Raw genomic sequence first — 16,083 nt, forward strand, 5'->3', positions numbered from 1 at the left:
TCCAAAGTTACATGTGAATCTCTCCTATCAAACAATAATCCAAATAATTATGTTCAACTAAACTCAAATCTATAAAAAAACAGATCCAGTAGTTTACTAGTCTCTATTTTAAATTTAATAATTAATAATACGAAAACTTTAATCCAAAGTTAAATAAATACTAATCCACCCCATTATTGACATATGTATGTAGTATATATATGACAATATGTGACAAAGGTGAAATATGAGGACAGTCACCAACTCCCACTGGACCAGCTTACAAACTAAAATTGGGGGCAAATATTAGCTTACTATCAACTAAACCTAACCTGCAGCTTACAAACTAAAATTGGGGGCAAATATTAGCTTACTATCAACTAAACCTAACCTGCTTATATAAATTATAAATCCCTGTCAATTATCATCCACTTCATTTGATCTTGATCCATTTCATTTATTGGTTCCAATTAATTAAACCCTTTTATTTTTTTACATTTTCTACTCCCAACTGGAACCTTTCTTGTTCTTCCAACAAAGTCCACTCACCATTTTTACTTCTTTTTGCTAAAAGTCACAAAGATTTTGCCCTCACACACAACCATTCACCACTCAGCTCTTTAGTGTTCAGAGTACCCTTTAACTTACATGATACATCACCCTCTGATTCCTGCAATGCAAAACCAAAAGTTGGGGTTTTGAACCCCTTTGACCTTGATTTCCATGATTCTTGACTACCCATTTCTTCATTTGGGCTTGTGGGTCTGCTAAAAATCCAATCTTTTTTCAAGTTTGGTGAAATTAGTAGCAATTTTAGCTTGTGGGTCTGCTAAAAATTCAATCTTTTTTCAAGTTTGGTTAAATTTGTAGCAATTTCAGCTTGTGGGTCTGTTAAAGATTTGATCTTTTATGAAGTTAGTAGTGATTTCAGCTTGTGGGTCTGAAAAAAGTTGAATCCTTTATGAAGTTTGGTGAAATTAGTAAAGATGAGTAGTAGCATAGACATACAGGGATTGGGAGTGGTAGCTTGTGCCCACAAGCGTTCTAAAAGGTACCCACCAAGAATCTATAAAATGTTCTTTTATTTTCAACTTCTGGTGTATGACATTGATTTATTCTTCAACTGGAAATGGCGTCTGAAGTTGGTTACAGACCAAAGTTTGACTTTTAACTATGGTTATTGACTCTTTGTTCACTTTGTTATCACTCAAAGCATTTTTGTTTTCTGCTGACAGATGGTTGGAACACTTATAAATAGTGTGAAATCTTGGATCTTGCTTACAGCCATCCTTTCTTTTCCCTCTTTTTCACATAGTTGTTATTGTCAAAAAATCTTTGATTTAGCTCAAAAAGGTTTTTCTTTTGGTTATATTTTACAAGTTATTAACTTTTTACCAGTGGCAGCTTTCCAGGAAAGAGTGGACTAGAAGAAGATAACTTTGAGCATTCTAACTCCTTTAAGTTGGTAAGTATGCTTAAATTAAACTTTTGTTAGTGCTTTTAACATAAGTTTACTTATTTCATGTTTAATATCAGAATATGAATGGTTGTGTAAATATGGAGAAGAATCGCCTGCCCAATGCCGAAATCGAGAGTTCATTGAGAACTGAGGTATAATTTAATATCATAAACCATATTATCAAGAAACTTCGAAAATATGATGATGTTAAATATGACATTTGTTTTTATAGAAACATATGTTTTGTCATTAGATTTTGCAGCTTGAGAAAAGATTACAAGACCAAGTTGCTGTCCGTGGCGCTTTAGAACAAGCATTGGGTTATAAATCATCCTCGCATGATATTACAAATCAAGCCTCCATCCCAAAGGTAATCTAAACAATAATAATGATAATAATAATTATTATAATGTTATTGCAACTGAACATTTATATTCATGTTTTTTTATAATCACAGACAGCAACAGAGTTGATTAAGGACATTGCAGTTTTAGAGTATGAAGTTTCACATTTGGAGCAATATCTTCTCTCGTTATACCGGAAAGCATTTAATCAACAAGTTCCGTATTCATCCCCATTAAGAAATAGTGAACCATTAAAATCACCATTGATGACACCATCTAGGAAGCATCTAGAGTCTTCTAGACCCGTTATTTCATCAAAACCAGATAAAAGAACAATTGGAGAAGAAGATGAAGAAGATATTGTTTTAGATTCTAACGTTCAACGTTGTCACTCTTCATTATCTCAACATTCAATTTTGTCAGCCGAAACTCCCAACGAGACTCTCGGAAAAGCGTTACGTGCGTGCCATTCACAACCATTATCCATGATGGAGGTAATCACAGTTACCAAATTTCACTGCTAAGATTCTTAAAATGAAAAAATGTTCCAAAATTATATATGATTATGAATTCTTATGGTTTCTTTTTTTAATGCAGTACGCACAGAATAATAGTTCGAATGTAATTAGCCTGGCAGAGCATCTAGGAACCAAGATTTCTGATCATGTTCCTGAAACACCTAACAAGCTATCCGAGGATATAATCAAGTGCATGTCGGCTATATATTGTAAACTTGCGGACCCGCCAAATACAAATCATGGGATTTCATCTCCTACTTCATCTTTGTCATCAATAAGTGCTTTTTCACCAAAAGACCACTCGGATCTTATGTGGAGCCCGGGGTTTAGAAGGGACTCATCATCTTTTGATGTGAGATTAGACAACCCTTTTCATGTTCAAGGGCTTAAGGAGTTTAGTGGACCATATAGTACAATGGTTGAAATTCAATGTATTTACAAAGATGGTCAACAGTTGGGTGATACCGAACATATGTTGCAAGATTTCAGGTAACCAGTAAAATCTCTCTCATAGCAAGCTATTAATTAGTAGTATTTGTTTGATTTATAACGTTTTTATTTTAGGTCGCTTGTTTCTCGGTTAGAAGATGTAGATCCTAGAAAACTAAAGCACGAGGAGAAGCTAGCGTTTTGGATTAATGTACATAATGCCTTGGTGATGCATGTATGGTCCTCATCCATTCATGTGTTTTCTAGATTAGCATTTCTTTATCTTAACTAGCATAACACGAATCGTCAAAGTACCTTTTTACAGGCCGTTTTAGCTTATGGGATTCCACAAAACAACATAAAGAGAGTCTTTTTGCTGCTAAAAGTGCGTACGCAACGCCCACTGGTTTTCTTTTATACACACGGATTTTGAAAATCTTGAAAAAGTTTACATTTTTCATGTTTTTTTGCAGGCTGCATACAATGTCGGTGGTCACGTGGTGAGCGCAGATGTAATCCAAAACTCCATTCTTGGATGTAAAACAACTCGATCCGGGCAGGTAGATTCGCATATAGGGTCAGATTTTAAAAAATTCGCATGTTGGTGGTCAAATTTTGTACACATTTATTCAAACTTTGCATTTATGTAGTGGCTTCGCGTATTATTATCTTCAAAAAACAAATTCAAAACCGGAGATGCCCGCCAAGGCTATGCAATCGATCATCCCGAGCCCCTTTTACACTTTGCACTTTCTTCAGGATGCCATTCTGACCCCGCGGTATGATCCATGATCCTTAAACTTTACAAAACATTTACAAACAGTTTCAAAATCTTCAAAGTTTATACATTTCTTACCAGGTTCGCATTTACACCCCGAAACGAGTGATTCAAGAACTAGAAATAGCAAAAGAAGAATTTGTGAGGGCTACATTTGGTGTATCAAAAGATCACAAGATTCTTCTGCCTAAAATTGTTGAAAATTTTGCAAAAGATTCCGGGTTATGTTCCGGTGATGTGATGGAGATGATCCAGCAGTGTTTACCAGACCAGATCAAGAAAAATATAAAGAAACATCAGTCGGTCAAATCGCGCAAAATGATTGAATGGGTTCCGCATAATCTTGGGTTTAGATATCTTATTTGTAAGGAGCTTGTTAAGTGATTGATTGTTGAGTATTGTTTTTAATTTTTTGTTAATGTGGAAATGTATGTAAATGGAATATATGATTGACTTTTGGAGCATGAGTTGACTGTATATATTTTGGTATAAAAACATCTACATTAAACATGTATAGGTTTTTACTAGTTAGGTACCCTAGAGGTGGGCATAAAACCCGGTTCCGGACCTGACCCGAAACCAAACCCGGTCCTACCGATCCCATGTACAAACCAGGTTTCGGTTTCTTAGAAAAACTGTGCCCAAACCGACCTGGACCCACTGGAACTGGTTTGGCCTCTACACAGTCAAAACCCGGACACTGTCCAAACTCGGTCAAAAACCTGGCAAAAACCCGACCAGTCCCGGAACTAGAGGTGCACAAACCGGGTATTTTGTAGGAACTGAAACCAATTACCAATATGGTCAACAAAGGTCAAAACCGAGTTCGTAGGAACCGGTTTCGGGTATAGTCGTGTATTTGACCGGGTTATTTTTGGGTTTGGTAGGGTCGGGTCAGGTTTTGACCCGGTAAAAGTGGAACCGATTCTGGCGGGTCCGGTTCTGGGTACTAGTGAGAAACCCAATACCAGGTCGTACCCATGGGTCGGATACGAGTAGGAACCGGTTCCGGGTATTTTGTGCACCTCTACCCACCAGTTCATATTCAACCCGATCAGAAACCTATTACTACCTGGTTCCGATTCCTAAAAAAACCGGTTTGCCCACCTTTAAGGTGCCCTACGGTTTGAAATGTTGGAGTAGCACGTGAAGTCGCTGGAATGATCCGACCCAAGTTCTCTTCTCGTGACATGATGTACTGCTGGACTATGCATGATATCATATATAATATATTTATGAGCTGGGCCCATTCAACTCACTGTAATGAATGTCCCTCCCAAGTCCCAAGCCCCACCTATATAATTGGTGTTTTTGACAATTTATTCAACACCATTAAATCAATGTACGATTCTAACCATATCATTCGTAGGGTTACCTTAGAACTTAGAGGTGCATAAAACAAGTTGATGGGCCAAACCGTGCCGGTTTCTTAACCAGTTTGGATCGAACTTGTTTTCTCTATTAATGAATGACTCTGCCATAACATGTTTCACCACTTTGCAATGTATATTTATACGGTTTTTCAAACTTGTTTTTCCATTGTAAGAATAATCCACCATGTTTCTGTTGGATATAATGGTCGGTTTGGGTCAAGTCAACGCGGACCGACCTGAATACGACCCGGTATGGGTTACACCGAGGGTAACGATATATTAACCCACTTACATCTTAACTGGGCTCGACACAATCAAAGATGGATTAGACTTTGTTTTGGTAGGCTTTAAGCCCAAATTGGTTTAAAATGTTTAAACCCTAATAACATCCTCTATATATAGAATAATATATTATTATTATACTTAACCAAAACTACAAACAACTAACCCTAGCCTCCATCTAATTCCGGCGCCGCTTTTCCAGCAGTCGGTTTTCCGGCGACCTATTCCGGCCACCGGAATCTTGTCCTCTCATCACCACAGCCGACCACTCGTCACCATAACCACCACCGATAAGCCGTTGGTGTTTTATTTGAGTCACCTGCAAGTTTATGTCGTTTTCCGGCGACCTAAGGTGATTCCGGTGAACACGTTTTTCCGGTGAACTCTAGTTACGGTCACTTGTGTTTAGTTTGGTAGCTGCTGTTGCTTGAGAACCTTTGTCACTGTCTGCCCGCCGTTGCTCCACTAGAGGACCGCCGCCTCAGCCACTGCACCGCCGGACCACCATCCCGCAGCTGCCGTAGCTTCGCGGACCACTGCTGTCGTTCCGCCGGACCACCGCCGCTGCCAGATCTGATTGTGTGTGTCTCTAGCTTGCTTTCGTTAGCCTTCGGTGTGCCTTCCCGGTTTGTGTATAACCGAGGTATATCGACAAACTCTTATTCTATGGTTGATTTATTCTTGTTTATCGTGCTCAAATAGTTGTAATCAGATCCGGGTCTTGGGTTTCGGTTTTGGTTCGTTTAATCTTTTAATCGTCCGCTGCGTTTTTATAGTTCGTTTATATATCTTTGATTATTAATATTGATTAATAACTATTTAAATGAAATTATTAACTAAAACGGGTTTAAAATATATTGACCGTTTTCGTTCCGAACCACCGTTGAAACCCAACAGTTTCTTGGGACAAGTTTTTCATGTATAGCTTGACATTCCACACATATTGACGTTGCCATACCCCCCATATCTTTTTGTATGTACAATCACTAGATCCAATAAATCACTTGACGAAGACCAAACCTCAACGAAAGATTAGGATTGACCACATTCATATGCCATTAGAATGCGTTTTTGACATATTAAAGACTACTTTTGAATTTGATAGATTAGAGCGTTTTTTGTTTTTAATTTTCTTTTCCGATTAAACCAACACGCAAAGTACCTATATACTTACAAATTAGGTATTATAATAGTAACAGACGGACATATTACATATAATTGCTATATTTTCAAGCACCACAAATTAGTTTCCAACATGTGTCTCCATTCTCCAGTCCGGTTTCTAAACAAGCTCCAATGCTAAAACATATGAGCCACATCCCATCTGGCGGATTGGATCGGTTTGAAACATCTTAGGCATATTAGCATATATCATATTGTTTTGTTTTGTTTTGTTTTATTTTATTCACATGATAACTGTTTAAGGGACGGCGCCGACAAAAGTAAGAGCTTTGCTGGCTTCATACTATTTAATTTAATTTAATTAAAGAAATATTTTTACCAGCAAAGCAAACTTATTACTATCATAGAACTTAAATACAGCGGCCCAATTACTTTGTATTGTATGCATTGTTCTCGTAATTCGCTGGGCCTTTATTACATTTATCACTTTGGGCCCCTTCTCGAGCCCACATAATTAATTGGTCTTTTTGACAATTATTGTGCAACATTAAATGTACCATTCTTCACGAATTATTCGTGGGGCTAGCTCAAAACATTTATCCAACCACCCATGTTTCATATGATTAATTGTAAGGCATTTTAGCAATAAGGTGTTATTAAGATTTGTGATGGGTATAGTTAAGCGACTTGGCGGGTCGAGTGGTGTAACAGGTTATAATGAATCATTTTAACAAAATATTGTATTGGTTTGGGTCATAATGCGTTATGACAAAGGTATAGAGTATAGACTGTTTCAGAAAATGGTACTGGGTTTAACCGAAGTGACAGATACACCAGTCCAATCTCTAGTGTCTCAAGTTTGAAATTGTTCTATCAACGCATTTTGTTTACAAGTTTATCAAAGAATCGAAAATGTATAATCAATTGTTTTACGCTTTACAAGCTAGAGACGTGTATACATATTACAAAACCCAAGCCAAATTCTAAAATAAATCCAATCTTATGAACCCAACCTATAACGCACTAAACTTATACCATTGTTCATGATAGGACTTAAACTGCCATCACTTGTTTAAGCTCAAAGTAACCGCTACGTGCCAATGATACAAAGACATGAATATTCTAAATACACATCGAAAGACTAAATACTAGCAAATCTAAACTATAGAAACAGTCGAACCTTGAGCCAACAAAACTCGGTTCGCTAGAATCACATAACTAGCAGGCCCTACACCATAGTGCCAAGGAATCTTCATAATATTGCAAGTTGTTTATTGAATGACTAAGCTGTTGATCAGTTCTTCATGTAAGTAATAAAAACATGAATAAAAATAAACATATGAACTTGTTACAACATGGAGAGTAGTAATCATAGCAGGGTATGATGTAGTCGACATGCTTGTCATCTTGATCGAGTTCCCCTTTAGGATGTATAAAAAAGGATGGTTAGGGTTCTTGAGAGGAACCCGATTTAGAAGAGAGAGGAGACACATGATTTACTTATATGTGTGAGATTAGGTTATGATGTTAATTTATTCTCTCTATATATACACCCAAGGGGAAACCCTTTATTAGCTATTAAGAGTAATATGTCCCATCAACAATTACCAAGCTAATATATAATAAGTATAATTAATTATTTTGATCTATTATTATATAAATGATAATGATGGCCATATAAATAAATATATAAAATATATTTATTCTTACATTCTACCACTTGGCCGAGTAATAATTTATTATGAGTATTAGATAAGCCTGATCCGGATTAACACTCATTTTAGTTTTAAACTCAAACTGAAGCAGAGAAATACAGTCATTGAATTGAACATCAGCTCAAGACCCCCATTAATCATACTGCAGTCCTTATTTAAAACCTAAGTAGTTATGATCAAAATTTTCATGTAAGCCCTTCAGAACGTTTGATTTGTATATTAATTCGTCTATATGTCATTATGCATGAAGAACATATTAAGAGACGTACAAAATCAAAACTGATGAGGAAATTTAATAGTTAATCATTCATAGTACGATATGCAGTTGTACGTGGTCATTAATAAACCCTCATGATTATAAGCGCTTTTATAATGCTTATGGGTAATAGATCTTTAGTTATAGGATCCTTAAGCATATCATGAATGTATTTGATATGAAAATTTAGATTCCTCAATTCGTTCATAAATGAATAATTAATTTCATATCAAAATTTAATGCAGCACCTATCAAATTGTTACTGTTTGAGAAAACATGGTAGCTGACGTTATCACAATTAGTCTTCAATATATAAGTTATTTGGAGTTTAATAAAACTTATGAGTCCACTAATAAATATTCAACAACATTTATTGACAACAACGTTGTAATTAATCAACATATTATGTTGTTATGACTTAGGTTGTTATCAGTTCATTATGACTCCTCCACGAGATAGATTTATCTACTGACATAAGAATATATCCCGAAAATTACATTTTTCTTTTATCTGAATATGACAAAGTTTAGAGTAATATACCGGTTTGAATTCTCATTTCTTCTTTTAAATTATAGTCTTTTGTTTCTTTTAAAGATATTTTAATACTCTTTTAGATGTTTCACATTAATCTAGGCATATCTAGTGTGATACAATTTTGAGTAATATCTGAACGAGTATAGACTTGAACCTACGTAAGGTTTCTACTTAATGAAGGATAAGGTAATAATCTCAATGATTCTATTATCCTCTAAATAGAGCAATATTGTTTGTTACATGTGTAAGGACCCATTTAAGATAAAACTCATAGAACAAAACTAATGTCCCTTTGGGTCTATCTCAGAATGTTATGATATCTATTATGTAAGGGATATCTTTAAGATATTTCATATCAAAGTGTTTGAACAATGCTTTGACTTATGTAACATATACTTGTTAGAAGAATGTCATCTATATAAGGACAAGTTTGTTTTTAGTTGCTCCCACTCATCTTGAGGTAGGTACATTAATCCACTTGGATTTTGATAAAAATAATTGTATAAATATTTCATCAAATTTTGATGTTTGCATTAACCTATATATGGAATTTATAGACTAAATGTTCATTAACCTTCAGTTTATAACATTTAGGTTGTTTTATGAGCATGTAGATATGTAAGTCAGTTATTAGGGAAAATTGTTTTAATGTTCTTCTAACGTAGTTCTTTAACTATTATAAGCTACTTGAACAGTGATGATCCTCAAAGAAATGTTTTATAATATAGGTTATAAGATTTTTTGATGATTTATTCCCTTTTGAATCTAACATTTAATAATCAATTATGCTTCTTAGTGTCTTAACGTTTGTGTTAGGATTGAGTTTAGTTATAAACAACTTTAGGTGATTAACCAAATCTCAAAACGTTAGCGACTTATGGAGTCAATTATGATTGATGATAATGGTTTAATTATAAGGGGTATGATCATTAAACTTTCCAACATCCAATTCAACTTTAGTTAGGGAGGTTACATAAGCATCAAATTTAGTAGGTTTTAAAACCTAGATGGCCTCCTAAGTTGATTATTGGGTAATTTTAAAAGTCTCAGTTTTATGGATTAGCTCTTAGTTAGGTTGCTATCATTTTCAGGATTCTAAGCGTGTAAGATTTGGCGCAGTATGGTATACAAGAGGTGTAATTGGAGTAAAATTTAATATCTCTCTTCCCTCCGCCTCTTGTACTTCTAACAAGTCATTATAAAGACTTTTACTGCTCCCACTGACCTTAGAAATCTTTAGGAAATTAGTATACTTAGGGTCAGTATTTAAAGACCAATGGATTCTAACAAAGAAACAAGTTAATAATATAAGTTGTTGCAGTTTCTCTTGGTGAGGATTAATTTAGTAAGAAATCTGAATTTGTCCACGTTTAAGCAACAATGAAAGTTTTGTAAGAGTAGTAGTAAATTCTAAAGAGATAAGTTTTGATGGAATAGTGTTATGATGGAGCAGTGTCTTGTCCAAGAGGTGTATTTGAGATAATATCAAGTTTCCACTCCCCTACCTCTTGCAAATCTTGTAGGTTATGATTGAGACACTTAAGGCTTCCACTGATCTTTAATATCTCTAGGAAAAATACAAGAGAAGTTTCAATGATGTACATGACGTGGGAATCTGTCATATATATGTTAGACTTGATTTGATTCCATTAACGTCCAGATGTCATAATAAACTTAAAGGACATATTTAGAAGAAATCGTATTAAGTATATATGAACGGATCTCTTTAAGACCGCGGACCATACAATACTGATTAGATACAAGTAAATAGCATTTAAAATGATAAAAGAATTATGTCTGAATATTCCGTTTGAATAAGTTTCACGAATGTCAGTGAAATATAACTTATGGTGGACCCATACTTATTCCTTAAGCCAAGCAATGTTTAGGGCATTTAACACATGATTTAAAATCACTAAGAATGAGATTATATGAAAAGTCACCATCATCAACCATGTCATGATTTCGCATGAAATTTGGTTTTAATAGTTGAATATTATAGGTCTCATTTGTCTTTCGTTAAATTTTTATTTGCATTATAACAAAAGTTGTGAAAGTATACATTATCATCTAGTTCTATTTTATAAATGTTTCAATCCAGATATTGATAACAAATAATATAAGAGTTTAAGGTAAGAGTGACTTTATGTTGGCTATGCAAACCTTATAACTGTCATAATGTAACTTAAGTATTGATACAAAATTCTGATTAATCTTCAAATATTTAAGGTATCATAAAGTGTAATTAAAAGACAGTTTATCATGGTTCTAATAACCTTAACATTTAAATTTGTCACTAACACTCATGTTAGTTATTTGTTAATTTCGGGTAAACATATAGAACTAGACTCCACAAATCATGTGTTAATGGGAATATTAGGATTAGCAGACTTATATATCATTATTATACAACTATCAATTTTAGCTAGTTGTTCTTTTGAATTATGGATAGTCTTGTAATGTCTATGCCTAATCTAATGACATATTTTTGCAATGAGACTTCTCCTTAAGAAACCTAAAGCTGGAAGTAATACTTGTATTTTGTCTATGAACCTTAGAATTAATCCTCTTTTAGGTTTTAGTGGTAGTGAGTTGAATAACATCTTATTTCTAGCATCAGACATTTCTTTTCGTGTACATATGTTGCTCATGTTAGTTATTTGTTGATTTCGGGTAAACATATAGAACTAGACTCCACAAATCATGTGTTAATGGAAATATTAGGATTAGCAGACTTATATATCATTATTATACAACTATCAATTTTAGCTAGTTGTTCTTTTGAATTATGGATAGTCTTGTAATGTCTATGCCTAATCTAATGACATATTTTTGCAATGAGACTTCTCCTTAAGAAACCTAAAGCTGGAAGTAATACTTGTATTTTGTCTATGAACCTTAGAATTAATCCTCTTTTAGGTTTTAGTGGTAGTGAGTTGAATAACATCTTATTTCTAGCATCAGACATTTCTTTTCGTGTACATATGTTGCTGATCAACACACTCATTTTCTTTTGGTACTTCTAAATGTTATAGTTGATTCGTAAGACACCAAATTGTACTGCTTAAAATTTTAGTATGTAATGTACTAAAAAAATGTATTTATTTCCATGTGTAAGCCCTTAATTTTATGGGTCATGGTATTTTACATTATGATATATTCGGTAATGCCATTTAACCTTTTAGTTTGAATTTTCAAGAAAGATTGCATGCATCTTATGAGTTATTATGAGTTATTTTGATTAGTCTTAGGAAAAACTAAATCAAGAATAACTATAGTGATAACATTTATTTAAATAAATTATTGATTATCATTATTATAAGAGACATTATGATTGACGAATCTCATTTGTTATGCTCAAGTTTTTAATATAATGATTGTTATTAGAAAGAGCAGTAGGATAGCCATATCATGTCTTAATGAATAATTAAAATTGAGAAGAGCTAAATGTTATTAAAACTCTTTATGAGACAAAATTCAATTGTATTTTAAGATTAGAGTGGATGATTTGGATGAGATCGTTATTTATGGAAGAAAATATAGTGAGTAATAATATGGGATATTAAAATAATATAGATTAAAGTTTATGATCATTAGATTAATGAAGGATCATTAATATTAGGATCACTATATTTTATTGAAGATGTGATATGTCTATTATTAACATCAAACTAATATACTATAATTAATAGTTCTACTTAAACAAAAAATAAATCACCTTTGGGCAGAATTAAAATTTATTTAAGTATATGTGCAAAACAATTGTAACACATCACCTTTGGGCAGAAGTGAGACAATTATTTTAATTATGCACGGGCTAGTTTTGCTAAATAAAAATGTAACAAATCACCTATGAGCAGAAGTGAGACATTTGTATCATGTTAGGCAAAACTAACAAAAGCTTTTCAGTTATACTTGAATGATAGGGTAAATGTAACTCATCACCTTTGGACAGAAGTGTTACATCAAAAGTTTATTTAAATTAAGCCTTTATGTTTTGTAAAATTTTATAATATTTAAGGTTTACAAAACATTTAATTAGTTAATAGCGGAAGTGTTTAGAGTAAGGATTTTTAAGTTTCCCGTAGGACCTTATTTTGCGGAATTAGTTATCGGAAATTTTGGGTTCCCGAGAATTGCCAGTTTTCTGCTTTTAGTGGGTTTTTCAGTATTTGAGTGTTTACATGATTTTATGGAAAATGTTGATTCTGGTATTAGTGAGTTTTCGGGTTTATGGGTTATGATCCCAAACCATTTTAGAAACTCATAAACTCTTAGAACACATAAGTTATTTTAAGCCCATAATACATGATTTTTAAATAGCCCGTGAACCCGTAACTGGTTTGAGTCCTTAACCCATGATCTTTATTAACTAAATTAATAATGATAAGATTTGGTTCAAATCTTTTTAATGATTAACAATTATATTTGTTTCCTATTTTAAGGGAATTCAAATCTTTTAAGAAAATATTAAAATTTCTAAGTTATCCAAGATTTGAAAAAAAATATTTCCCTAAATAATCATTAACAAATTTTAATCTAGATTTTGAACCAACATATGTATAATTTTCGATAATAATGATGAACACGAAGAACATCATCGAAAATTTTAACAATTAAACATAGAAAAAACTTGGAATCGAAATCTTTAAACATGAAATTAACAGATTTCGAAAATATTAGAGTTTACTAAATATGAATTTTAGCGATTGTAAACAGTTTCATATATTGTTTTCGTAATAGAACATGAAAAAGAAACCGAAAAAATTAGGGTTTATCAAGTTTTAGTCCATGTCTTCTGATTCAATTCCAGATTTAGGAAAAACATGAAGAACTGATTAATCAACATCACTCTGATGCCACATGTTGATCAGTTCTTCATGTAAGTAATAAAAACATGAATAAAAATAAACCTATGAACCTGTTACAGCTTGGAGAGTAGTAATCACAGCAGGGTATGATGTAGTCGACATGCTTGTCATCTTGATCGAGTTCCCTTTAGGATGTATAGTTAAGGATGGTTAGGGTTTTTTGAGAGGAACCCGGTTTAGAAGAGAGAGGAGACACATGATATACTTATGTGTGTGAGATTAGGTTATGATGTTAATTTATTCTCTCTATATATACACCCAATGGGAAACCCTTTATTAGCTATTAAGAGTAATATGGCCCATCAACAATTATTAAGCTAATATATAATAAGGTATAATTAATTATTTTGATCTATTATTATATAAATAAATATATAAAATATATTTATTCTTACATAAGCGAGTGAAACACGGGCACGCGTATATTCAAAATGAAGGGTTGGCTACAAATTACAGAGGAGACATAAGGGGATGGAGTTATGTCACGAGTCATATCAAGGTATGATGTGTTTTTGAGATGTGACACGTTTTTTTTCTCTGTCTTTGTATCCCTACTGTATCCACTCATTTTATTTATTTATTTATTTTTATGTTTCGTTTGGAAGAATTCATGTTTTGAATCATTGAATATTTGGACATACATAAAATTGGTTGGATGGAAGCTACAAAACAAAAAAGATGAAAGTAACAACAAAACATGACATTATAATCTCTAAACATATATGGCATGCTTGTATAAGAATATACAAACAACGTGCTTAGTTGTTTTAATCAGGACAAGGATTTTTAAAACTAAATCGATTAATGTCATTTTAGTTCAATATGTATACGCGTAAAAATTCCAATAGATAGAAATGCTGTAAACAAAGTCTTGTTCATGTTAGTTCGTTTAACATTAAACTTGTTCACGGAAGCTTCATAAATCCTTCTTATCGAACGGTTCATAAAGTGTTTGCTGAATACTTGGTTAGTTTACAACCTAGATACAAGTAAAATTGATAAGAATGTGAAGAAAGTTGTTTGTATTTATATTATTATAATATACAAGCTCCTAAGTTTTTACTATAAGATAAGTAGATAATTACTTACCCATATTACTTCTAGACTTATGTTTAAAAAAGCTTTTAATAATTTAGTGGATAATGAAATAGAAAGGAAATATCAAATAGTATTATTGAAGGGAATAAGACAAACGAGTATCCCCTCATACCCACCACCGAAAAGTCAAAAGGTATTTTGAGTTCATTTTAATTGGATGCATGCATAATGGCTATTTATATCAACTACATCAATGTGATATTTTCAGTAATTAAAGATACATTACAAAGCTTCATTTTCATTTTATCTAGGGGTGCGTATTCTACTTCTATTAATTACTTCTAACCTCATCAAAGTTGCATGATAAGGATTCGAACTCACCGTTATATTCGAAGAATACACCATTACCACTACGATATCCCCATGAGGAAAGTGTGGTGTATTTCTGATAGGAAAGTTTGTTAGGGGAAACTAGGGTTGAGCACAGTTCGGTTTGGTTATTAGATGAAACCCAAATCGAAACTGAAGTAATCGGTTATTTGAATATACAAATCGTTCGGTTTCAGTTTTCCGGTTTTTCGATTTCGGTTCGGATATTTTCGGTTTCTATTAGGTTATTTCGGTTTTTGTTTTTCAATTATGTGTAGACATTGAAAAAAAAGAAATTTAAAAATGAAAATGCATTTTTTAAGCTTGTATGAGATCGTATTATATTACCACTTATATATTAAATTCAAAAAACAAAAACAGTCACGTGTTACGTGGAACTATACAAACACAAAGTTGTTAAATAGAATTTAAAATTCAACAAAATTCTTAATTCAAAAGCATTATAAGTTTAGTCTCAATCTTCATTCATCATCTTATTTATCTTCAGAGTTTAGTCCATTACTCATTATCTTGATAATCTTTATCACTATCAATTGGTTCGGTTTGGTTGTTTTCGGCCTTTAAAAAATTAGATAACCGAATCAAAACCGAAAATTCGTTTTTTCAAAAAAAACAAAAATTAACCGTCGGTTTATGTTTCGGTTTGGTTTTTTTCGGTTAACTCGATTTCGGTTAGGTTAATTTGGTTTTCTTTTTTTTTTTGAACAACGAATTTCACAGTTAAGTTGACCGCAGCTCCCTAGTCGGAAGCCCCAACTGCCCCACTCGGGCCAAGACTATGTTGTCTTAACCGGGCCCACGCTTGGCATCCGAGTTTGGCTAGGCGTTCCCCCGAGAAAATTTCCAGCCACCTGCCACTTGACAGATGTTGTACCCTCCACAAGAGCAAGCCTTCTAGAGTAAATACACTGTAATAGAAAACTCGGGACGGCCTCCAGATTCGAACCTGAGACCTCAAGGAGGTTAGGTTCTTATCCTTCATAAGCCTGGCCACT

The 16,083-nt window shown here is 33.3% G+C and overlaps 1 protein-coding gene across 2 annotated transcripts; it reads left to right on the plus strand.

Annotated features, from left to right (window-relative positions):
• The first annotated feature begins 374 nt into the window (after window positions 1-374).
• On the plus strand, window positions 375-4,011 carry LOC143582325 (uncharacterized). Of its 2 annotated transcripts, none has more exons than XM_077064923.1 (11): window positions 375-1,030; window positions 1,378-1,444; window positions 1,516-1,590; window positions 1,692-1,808; window positions 1,896-2,276; window positions 2,380-2,789; window positions 2,865-2,964; window positions 3,055-3,114; window positions 3,203-3,289; window positions 3,380-3,508; window positions 3,589-4,011. In XM_077064923.1, the coding sequence occupies exons 1-11, from the start codon at window positions 966-968 to the stop codon at window positions 3,889-3,891; spliced, it is 1,794 nt and encodes a 597-aa protein (XP_076921038.1). In that variant the 5' UTR covers window positions 375-965; the 3' UTR covers window positions 3,892-4,011. The 2 variants fall into 2 exon arrangements, with proteins under 2 accessions (XP_076921038.1, XP_076921039.1); XM_077064924.1 differs by having other exon boundaries at window positions 1,384-1,444.
• Window positions 4,012-16,083: the final 12,072 nt, after the last annotated feature.

The sequence above is a fragment of the Bidens hawaiensis genome, unplaced genomic scaffold (genome assembly GCF_021521415.1).
Source record: "Bidens hawaiensis isolate Kalapana, Puna unplaced genomic scaffold, B.hawaiensis_p1.1 tig00031530_1, whole genome shotgun sequence".
In the NCBI taxonomy this organism is placed as follows: domain Eukaryota; kingdom Viridiplantae; phylum Streptophyta; class Magnoliopsida; order Asterales; family Asteraceae; genus Bidens; species Bidens hawaiensis.

Coding starts and splice junctions, on each gene's coding strand:
- LOC143582325 (XM_077064923.1), top strand. CDS start 966: ATGAGTAGTAGCATAGACATACAGGGATTGGGAGTGGTAGCTTGTGCC. Junction 1,591..1,691: donor AGAGTTCATTGAGAACTGAG/GTATAATTTAAT, acceptor TTTTGTCATTAG/ATTTTGCAGCTTGAGAAAAG. Junction 3,509..3,588: donor GATGCCATTCTGACCCCGCG/GTATGATCCATG, acceptor ATTTCTTACCAG/GTTCGCATTTACACCCCGAA.